Genomic DNA, 10,404 nt, shown 5'->3' on the forward strand with positions numbered 1-10,404 from the left:
GAAGCTGCCAATAGCTGCGGGCTGTGAACTCTATGTAGGCGGGCCTAACAGAACGTTCTTCTCAGTTTATGGCGATAACCGCGGAATTCATGAGGCAATAACCTTTTAACTGCTCGTGGGTACGTCGTCTGCAGCAGCAGACAGTCACGAAGGCTCGGATGCGGTTGTCGGTCCTGAGGTCAGGATGTGGGACGTGCAGATGTCGGAAGAGTGTGTAGGTGTCTGTACGTTCATACATGACTAGGCCTCGAAGCTGGCTCCCCAATATTTTTATCGGAAAAATATATATTTATTTTTTAAAGGAAACGTTAACTATATGTACACACAACACTAGTCTGAATTTTCGCAAGGGCCAATAAATGCCGTAATCTTTGCTTGCCGTAATCCATGGTCAACACGTTAAGAGATTTTTTTAGTTCGCGGAATTGAAAGACGCAAGCTTGGGGCCCTGATGACCAGCTAAGCATTTTAGCAGAAATTTAGTTAATAGATAAAGGCTTTTTGCGTCCTTGGATGATTTGCAGCCCTCCCATTTGCCTGTGACATTTGCATCGGCATTTTTGTGTGCAGCTGCACCTCAAATGTTCATCTGTCAAACATCTAAGAGATAAACGAGGAAACTATAATCCCCGACCATGGTCACCGCGACCAAGGCCTGGGTATTTCGGGCGATAGGCATAGGTCCTCTAGCGTAAGCTCAGGAATTTATATTTCTCGTCCTGAAACATACACTTTAAGTAGCGCACAAGTGAATTAATTTTAATGTGATATCCTCGTCACCATGATATGAATGCTCTTTGTAACCACCAACCACCTATCAGAGATGATAGCAAGCTCTGATAGCATTATAGTCACTCAACAAAGGTGGCTGAACCAGTCGTAACAGACGACCTTCATAGTGCCTTAAATAAAAACATGCGGTTTGCCGTGACATTGAGTTTTATCTGATTGTGCCGCTAAATAACCAAACTCGGCGCCTAAACCACAGAAGACATCAACGGCGAGTCATCCTTACATTAATGCTTTAATGCCCACCACAGAAGGAATTACCACTTCTCTTGAGCTCGTCAGGATATACCTCAAATCAAGGAAGCCAAAGCAAGGCGTGACAATTCTCTTCCTCTTCCTTTACTATGCCACATACATGCGACCTCTATTTCAACTTTCAAGATTCCATCGACATCTGGTAATCGCCAGTGAAGTCTGTTGACAAACTGCTTTCAGATGGATGAACAGCTTGGTCTCTTCAGTACAAACAAATAGCATCTAGAATAGCATCACATACGGAAGTCCAAACCTTGCACACTTTGTATTTGCTGGAGCTTAAGTTCGTTTTTGCCACATGCGTTCATGCATGTGTTTTAAATGTCGTTTTCACCTATTGCCAAATAAACGATCAGTAAATAAACATCAATTAGGACAACTACAAGCAATTCTGAGTTCACATGCTGCTTAATCCTGCCATTGACAGTGTTTTTCCCTCAGTGCTATTCTCCTGCTTCGTCTTCCGTCATCCATCTGCAGAGGTGCTCACTGCTCTCGGGAGAGCAGTGACTGACGGGACCGTCAGTCGCGTCGAAAAGCTGCTCTCCCGTCAGCCGTCCACAGAGGTGCCGCACCGTCGGTCCACCCCTCTGCGTGGGTTCGGTCTGATCACCACGTGGGTGGTCATGGTGACCTCACCTCACTGGCCGCTGACATGGGAACCACTAATGCACGGTTCACGTCCCACTGACGTCATCATCCCATGGAAGCTCGACGGACACCGAGCCGCGGATCGGTGAGTCCTGGCCAACATCCAAAACATGCCTTTTGGATATTGGAACCGCTTGATCAAATACTTTATTTTAAACGATTCTCCGATTTAGAAACCTTTTGTTGTGACGGTGAATTTGCATTAACCCGCGCCGTGCTGAACCCGCGCCGTGCTGGAGTGTTTTTTTTTTCTGCGAATGCGCCGCCGTTTTTGGTACACCTGTTTATGCATTTTTTTCCGCACATGTTGTGAAAATTTCACACCCGGGTCGTTCAAGGTCAGGTCATCAGGTCACATCAAGTGACCCTACCTCAGAAAAAGTTCAAAGGATTGTTGTAGCTACACCGACTGAACGATTACTTTGAAACTTTCAGCGATTGATGAGAGTAACAGTATGTACATTGTACCTATATAAAATTCTATCTCGGATTTTGATAACTGTGACCTAAGGTCAGGTCAATTTTACGACCTCTCCATTATAAGTCAATAGGAGAAAATTGATGCGCCTCTTTTGGACGAATGTCGTTCTAAACCTTCTCAAACATCTGTCCATAGGTAGGGGAAGTTGGGGGAACGCCGAATACTTTTTTTCTGACGCCCGTAGCACGCAAGGTAGACAACATAAGCTATTCATGTTGGCGTCATTCGAGAGGCCAGTCTTTTGCCTTTCAAACGTACCAGGCGCATTTGACGAATTCGCATACCGTTAAGCGCACAAACTAAAAATATCAAAGTAGTGACTTTTTCGGCGTTGCCCCGGACTGCGGGGAAAGCCGAAAATGGGAGAAATGATCTACGAGGAATGCCAAAATTTATGTTTTGCCACTTTATCTCAAACTTTATCCAGAATTCATCAAAGCTGATGAATTCTGGATTCTGGATTCTGGATAATAAGAAAAGGCCAGGTAAATCATTCCTTATAGGCAACAGGCCGTTGTGTCGGTTAAAAGTGTAATATGTGTGACTAAAAATACGCGTTGCTATTCTACAGCAGTAAAGTCCACGTAGCGTGCTTCAACGTGCGTAATTGCACGTTTTCGGCATTACCCCAGCCAGCCATACTTTTATTTGCAGGCCCATAACTTTTCAACGTGCTGTTTAAATTTCAAATAGGCAGCACACTTATGCAAAGACATGCTGAAGATTACTTGACCGAATTGGCCAGACAAACGGTAGCATAATAAGTAAGAAATACAGCTTCAAAGGCGCATGAGTGCAAGAGAAACGTACCTTGAAAACGCTCTTGGCGCCCTCACACCCGAAGTATTTCGAATGACGACTCGTAACAAACATGCGATAATTGTAGTCACTTAAGCTTCAGAGCATCACTGACAGGTGGCATCCATGTCGAACGGTTCTCGAAATATCTCGAATTTCGGCTTTGCCCCAACTCCGGCATTACCCCAACTTCCCCTAAACATGACACACTGAATAGGAAAATTGCACCTGTGGCCCCTCTGTGTGCCCTTGAGGTTATCTCGGGTCATGGAAGGTCACCAGCAGTTTTTGTTAACTATAACTTTTGAATTGATAGAGACGTGCTAGAGCGGTGAAAACGTCAGATATGTTCAGCTTGACGATACGGATCGACTGATATGCAACATGATCCTTTCCGGTCAGGTTATGACCTTAGCCTGAGGTCAAATCTTAAAAACGACCTTTCAAGGTCAGGTCATAGTTTATTCGACGCGTCTCGACGAGAGGAACACGTTCCTGGTAAAACTATTCTCATTGCTCTCTTGAGTCAAAAGTTATTAACGTAAAACACTTTTCGTGAAAACTGTCATTTTTAGAGTTTTTGCCCAGGCACAGTCAAGAACGCCCTGAGTTTTGCCCCTTGCGAGAGGAAGTGGTTTCTTTGCACAAGTAAGCAGAGCTGATTGCAGCAGCCATTAGCGTGCAAAGCACTACACAACAATGTCTACTCTTTTCCAAAGCCCAGGAAACAGCTCGCTCTGTGCAGTGGGCTCGGTGACCCTGACTTCACCAGTCAGTCGGGCACGCCTTCCAGCCTCGACCACGTCATGCCTGGCGTGGGCGAGCTGCTGCTGCACTACGCTCCGTGGCCGGGACGTTTCACCCCCCCCCCCCCCCCGCCGGCAGCTGCCATCGGCACTCAGCCGTCGCCGGCGCCGGCAGGCAGCCAGATGGCACTGCTCGCACCGACTCGACGGCCGCTCGGCACACACCTCCCCTCCGTCCGCAGCTCCCCGACACACACCGCGTGAGGTTCAGAGGCGGACAGTGGTGCTACAGGTGTCGACATGTGGAAGTGTGTGCTGGTTTTGCTGGCCGTCAGCGCCTCAGGTACGATCAGAGAGGATGTCAGTGGGAGGAGGGAGGGGGAGAGGGTAGAGTCGGTAGATGAAGTATGTAATCGGAATGGTTTGGGGCTCGTGGCAAGATTATGGCTCAGGTGCAATTCAATATTGGGATGTGGGGTTCGATATGGTTTCATGTATGTTAACGAGCACAAATATTTGATGGATATTCCACTGAAATATACCTATTGATTGAGTAAATTCATAATGCATATAATGAAATCAACACCTACGGTACGTTATATTTCTAGTGTACATACAGGCATAAGATCGTTGATTGATTATTTCACTGAGCTTCGAGACATTTTAATTACAACTATTGCGTTCCTTGAAACTCATACGTTCGTGCAAGAGCAGACCGGTGAAGAGCAATGCATAAGTTATTTTATGTTACCAGCATCCACTCACTGATCATAGTACGAAGATGATCGTTCATTCTAGCACAGCATCTGAGTTACGTAGCACATATGTTGCTCTCAGCGAGCAAGAGGAGGAATGACAAAAAGAGGAACATTCGTTTTAAAACGGCGTACAATATTTCACGATTTCCCCGCATTGGAACATTCTACATTCCCAAATTACCGGTTACACTTCATCATATATTAAATGAATGAATTTATGCGCGCATTTTTATTTCCATTTGCAACGCTCAGACAGATTGCATTTATCCATCGAACGACGTTCGTCTGAAGCTTGATCATCTGCAATAGGGTTGGCACCCGCAGAGTAAATTGAATGTTTCCTGTGAATCCGATTTAATCAAATTAAAATGTGGGATTGATGTTAGAAATCCTAACAATATATTTCAACCAAAACTGCAATGATCTGTTTCTCGTTTAGAAATAAGCCAACCATCAATCTTTAAGGCAGGAACGTTTGGCTACAACGGCTACAAGCCCTTTACAGCCTGCTTTAATAGTAGGTTTGCGTTGAGATGTAAAATATGCAGTTGATTCTGTCGCAATTTAACAACTTGTACTTGCGGAGCCACTTCTTTTCCAGCATAACAGCCAAGTGCGTTGCAGCAATGCACTCGCAGTCACGACTCACTCACGCATCTATTGCAAGCTTGTTGCACCTTTGGTATTAAACAAGAAACTGCAAGCAATTAGCCCATTCCTACAAGTACTGTACCATGCTCGGCCTAGCACGCATATCAATGTTGTTGGTAATGCAGTTCGTAATGTACCCTTAACCGGTCGGGCGTATAGTACAACAACGCAGTTAGATATAGCAGTAAATCACAAGGGTACGTCTTAACCCTCGCATGTGTGTGTGGGGGGTCGGATGGACCCCCCATGGTTTTTCGCAAATAACTCGCGTAAAAAGCGGCCGATCGTGACGAAACTTTCAGTACCCTCACATTGATCAATTTTACACCTACCCTGAAAATTTCATGACTCTGACCTAAATGACATTTGACCTGTGACCTCTTTTCCGAGACCATGTTTGGTCGGAATCGCGATTCTGCGTATGTCGGCTCGCATTAGCTGCGCGTTTGCAAGCTTTTCGTGGTTTCAAACGTTCAAACATGTGATTTGATGTTGCTTCCATGCATTAGGGTGGGTGTCAAGGTCACCTGAAGGTCAGGTTAGGTCATTGACCTTTGGTGACCTCGGGTGACCTCGGTTCACTTTTTCGAGCTGTACATGTTTCTAGGCTAGTTTTTGGAGCTGAATTCGAATTTAGTAACCATTTGAACATTTGCGAATTAGTTTTGGTGCCTTCGTAACATGTTACGAAGCTGTCAGAGGCGGTTGACACGTACTACGAATACCCGTCACGACGCCTACTGGTTGACCTGACCTGACCTGACCCGACCTGGTCTAAATGCTTAAAGACATCATCTGACGATATTCGTGATCAGCACCCCGAAAAACCCCTTAGCAGCCACACTTTACGACTTTCTAACAGGTCCCGATTTTCCCGACTTTGGGTCATTGACCTGACCTGGAAGGTCAACCAATGACCTAGGACCTTAAAGTTGGGTATCATCGGCTTCCTCTCGTCACGGGCAACACGCTCGTTTTTTCCGCGAAGCTCTAGCTCGATCAGGGGCCAAACGGCAAGGGGGGTCCAACCGACCCCCCCCCCCCCCCTACGCATTAGAAGCTGGCAAACGCCGCACACATGCGAGGGTTAAGCCAATCCCTCTGCGTTACAGCCATGAATAGCTAAATGTCCCTGAAAAATAACACTGAAAGTAATTCGATGTATTTCCCTATAATTACGAAAATAGATGCACTGGCGACAAAACGGAAAGGCTGTGTTTGCAACAGGATTCGTTAGTGCTATGACCAGGTCAATAAAATGACCTCTCATCCGAGTCCGCAGCGTTCTGAAAAAAAAAACATTTGTACTATTTGCTCGACATAATCTTTTAAAAAGATGTTTCTTTTTTCTCCACTCCAGAGTAAAAATTCAAAAACCTTGCTTATGTAAAATCTAGCCATCAGTGTCAAGTAAACGTTTATTTCAACTTCTAGTAGCTTGAAAGTGGCAAGCTAACGAAAAATAAGCCATTAATCACATAGAAACCCAGCCCGCATCACATCCGCATTTCCAATGGCGGTGTGCTGTTTTCTTAAAAAAAAAACGCACGGATGACAAAATAAAGCAATATAGAGAATACATGATAGCAGAGCGCTGGTGATTTCCTCTAAAAACGCAGTGATTTCCTGCGTTATTTCATGCTCATGTAATCGCAGCTACAACACCGAGTTGTGTTTGGGAGTCTTTCACCTCCAGCCTCCGGCCACCCATACGGTGAACAAACTCCATTCCGTGATGTCCCGTCACGACTAAGCGGCAGAGCTGCGCGAACCGCGAGCGAAGACCGGTAATCCGTGGCCACTCGGCACTCAAGGGCACTCGGCACTCTGCCGCCGCCGCTGCACCGGCTCAGGATGGAGTTAACTAGCGCCTGAAAGCTGAGTGCCGGTTCACCGAAGGGCAGGAATGAAGCGGGGCTTAACGACAAAGATCCTTCAGCGGACCCAGGCCGATTCGAAACTGATTGTGCGAATCTGACCATCCTTCAGATTAACAGAACGTAACCTCTCGCCTCGTGCAGCTCACGAAAGCAGATTAGCTTGTGTAGCTTAGGTTTATCTGCCGATTATGTTAATGAACGGAGGGTCTGCTGAGGCGTACCTAAGTTGTTTCAGGGAAAAACTAAAACGCAGTTGTTCATTGTTCGAGTTCCATTTTATCCAGGTAACCTAAATTCATTACTTATACGTGTAAATAACAAACACACATATGAATGTAATGAACAACTAACTTATCATGATTATTATTAATATTTTTTTTGGGGGGTAATCGTCACGACAAACGCTAGCTAACCGACGAAAATGCATTTGATATAACACACTTGACATGCACTTGATATAGGCAGTAATGTGCTTACAAATTGGCTGAGCATTGAAAAGCGAACATAAGCATAATAAGCTTATAACAAATCCGGTAAACTTTGACAAGCTTGGAAATATGTGTTCTGGTCACAAGATTGTTAGCAGCTAGAAAACCGGTTACCATTTTGGGCCAAGGACAGGCTCCTCCTCAGATGCTCAGATAGTTAAGTAGGAGCTTATCGGAAACTCAAACTTGTCTCCTAATATTTGCTGCTGCCTGCTTCCCGCATGCGACTAGTGCATTGCCTAAATACCTTTAGATAGGCCTCCGGCATTCAACGGCAGTACGTCGAATGTGTAGGCCACGAAAAATTTGAAAAGCGAATTCATATCGGCTATCGCGTTTTATTTGCGGTGGTCTTTGTTCCGGGCACCACAGGCGTTTGTGCTGTTTGCTGTTTTAATATGAACGACGAATAGTATTGAACTAAATGCGACATTTCAATAATAAATGTGGTGATGCTTCCCGATCAATCCACTATTTAAATTGTGGTGATCATTGGCGGCAATATCACAGACTTAATAGCATGGAAAATGCAGTCTTATCTGTACCTATTCTTTGCAACATATCTATTTGCCATGCAATATTTCCATGATTCAGTAATGGATGAACTATCTCGTCGGACAAACTTGCAGTTTTCACCACATCTTCATTCCAGCATTGATTCCTTATCTCGGTATTGACAGACTTGTACTGCATTTGATGACCAACTCAATATTCATGAATGTGTGGTCCGTCATGACTGCTCAATTTCTGGCATTTTGAATTCCTGTAGCTGCAGTTGCTGGATAGTGCCACGTTTTATGAATACAAAATGTGAAAATGAAATGCCCACACAAAAGTGTAACACCATGCTTGTTCCCTATTCATCTCATTTGCTCTTCCCCAAAAAGACATTTACGGGTAAAATAAAAAGCACACAATATACACGCGGTTTCGCTGTTCACCAACATGCACTGGTATAACGGTGCATAATACCTATGTATAACGGTGCATCATTAATATCGGAGAATGCTGTGATCAGCATCTGATGTATATCGTTTCTGTTCCTTCCAGTGAGCGCGCTCAAGTGTGTCCAGTGCTCCACCAAAGACGCGCCGGAATGCATGGACCCGATGAATGAGACCGACATCAAGCGCAATACGGTGGCCTGCGCCAGTCGCCAGCTGTGCAGGAAAATCACCTTCACTGGTACGAACGGCCTGAAACTTTGGAGTGTCCCGCTTTGGGCTTTCAAGCATGAATAAATGCCTTTTTGCGGGGGCGCATAGTCGCATTGCAATCGCCATTCTACCATCATTTGTAAATTTAGGTATTTGTTTTGCTGGGCCAGCGTCCCTCGCAATGTCTTAGCTGTTCATTTAAATTCTTGAATTCAATTGTAAATGACGTCACGGAGATGTCGTTCTAGGTGAACTTATGCTGTAACTATCGCGTGTGCCTGTGCTGTTCCTTCCTTCAGAGAACGGAAAGTCCCACGTGAACCGAGACTGCGCGGAGATCGCCAAAGACGACAAGGTCGGCTGCAGCTGGGAGATCCGCGTCAACTCGAAAATCGGCTCCGGCTGGGACTGCTTCTGCGACGAGGACGTCTGCAACTCGGCACCGGCGGCGACCGTCAGCGGCCTGCTGCTGCTGCTCGCCGCGGCCCTCACCGCCGCGCAGTGACACCTGGTGGCGGTGAAATAAAGCTGCAGTGTGCCGCTTCGCCGCTGATGGCGCGATGCAGCTTCAGTGCTGTCAACTCGAGTGGTTGTGTGGCCCCTAGTTGAGGGCGTCTGCCTTGCAGTTGCAAAGAAACTGTTTTTACCTGGTAGCAGCAGCTCAGTCATCTATGTTCTATGTAACTATCTTCATATTTTTCAAATAGTAGTTGGCTGACGATCACCCACTGGCGGACCGAGGGATAGGGGAGGGGATGACCGGGCCACTCAGGCCTAGGAGCGGTCAAAATGTGATCTGGCCTTCCTTTTCCAAATACAGCTCAACCCTTTAAAAGCTCTTCTCCACCACAATTGACAACAGATGACATACATAGGCGTAAGATGAATAAATAAAACTTAATTTACAAAGACAATTAGTCTCAGTAAGGTCCCAATACCTATGTCAAAATCCGAAGACCTTTGATGACCCTCGGAGACCTCTTGACCTAATCGCAAAATTTTTCCCTGATTTTTCTTATATGTTTCTACTACTCTTACCGCGTGTCGCCACGTGGCCCAGAATCCAGATGCAGAATTGGAGGGAAGGGACATACAAGGCGCTCCACTCGCCGCGATGTGTTACAAACAACAACCACCCAAGGAGGAGTGGGGATAATCAGTACACCCCGCAATCCATTATGTAGAGACGAAAAAGTGGCCGGTTTGGGCCCCTTCATTTGAAAATGGGTGGATCCGCCGGTGGGGGCTTCGTCGTTCGCCAACTACCATACCTACCTACACATAAGCAATAAGCATATAGCGTGGCCGGTACATTTTTGCTACCGTTTTGCCTAAATACGGTAGGCCTAGATGCCTAATAACCAGTCCATAATACTGCATTTTAGGACGCTAAGGGCGGTGTATCCAAAGACACTAGCAAGACGTTTTATTCAATAAAATGTATCATATCCCACATTATTTGCGTTTGCTTCGGAACTCTTGTTGGACGATACATACAAAGTGCACTTCTTCATGTTAGGACGCATGCCTAACTTTAAAACATATATTAAAATGTTCAAAATCGATGATAACTAGTGATCGCTGCCTGTACGGCCCTCCAGCAAAAGAGTGGTTGGTTAGCCTATGTGTTTTTGGTGTAATAACTTTAAATGACAGAGACACTCCTGTAAAATGACTCAATGGAAATGAGAAAGGATTCGTGCCATGCACTTCGGCAATGGTTTTCAACAGCCATTAGACGAATTCATCA

General features: G+C 45.6%; 1 protein-coding gene across 1 annotated transcript; it reads left to right on the top strand.

Moving 5' to 3' along the window:
• The first annotated feature begins 3,890 nt into the window (after window positions 1–3,890).
• LOC122389776 lies at window positions 3,891–10,109 on the top strand. Its single transcript, XM_043382142.1, has 3 exons — window positions 3,891–4,063; window positions 8,548–8,682; window positions 8,954–10,109. The coding sequence occupies exons 1-3, from the start codon at window positions 4,021–4,023 to the stop codon at window positions 9,157–9,159; spliced, it is 384 nt and encodes a 127-aa protein (XP_043238077.1). The 5' UTR covers window positions 3,891–4,020; the 3' UTR covers window positions 9,160–10,109.
• The last annotated feature ends 295 nt before the right edge of the window (window positions 10,110–10,404 follow it).

The sequence above is a fragment of the Amphibalanus amphitrite genome, unplaced genomic scaffold (genome assembly GCF_019059575.1).
Source record: "Amphibalanus amphitrite isolate SeventyFive unplaced genomic scaffold, NRLGWU_Aamphi_draft 000019F_arrow, whole genome shotgun sequence".
Lineage (NCBI taxonomy): Eukaryota > Metazoa > Arthropoda > Thecostraca > Balanomorpha > Balanidae > Amphibalanus > Amphibalanus amphitrite.

Excerpts from the sequence above, each read along its gene's own strand:
- LOC122389776 (XM_043382142.1), top strand. The coding sequence starts at position 4,021 with ATGTGGAAGTGTGTGCTGGTTTTGCTGGCCGTCAGCGCCTCAG. Across the intron at positions 4,064-8,547 it reads GCTGGCCGTCAGCGCCTCAG|TGAGCGCGCTCAAGTGTGTC; the intron begins GTACGATCAGAG and ends TGTTCCTTCCAG. Across the intron at positions 8,683-8,953 it reads CAGGAAAATCACCTTCACTG|AGAACGGAAAGTCCCACGTG; the intron begins GTACGAACGGCC and ends TCCTTCCTTCAG.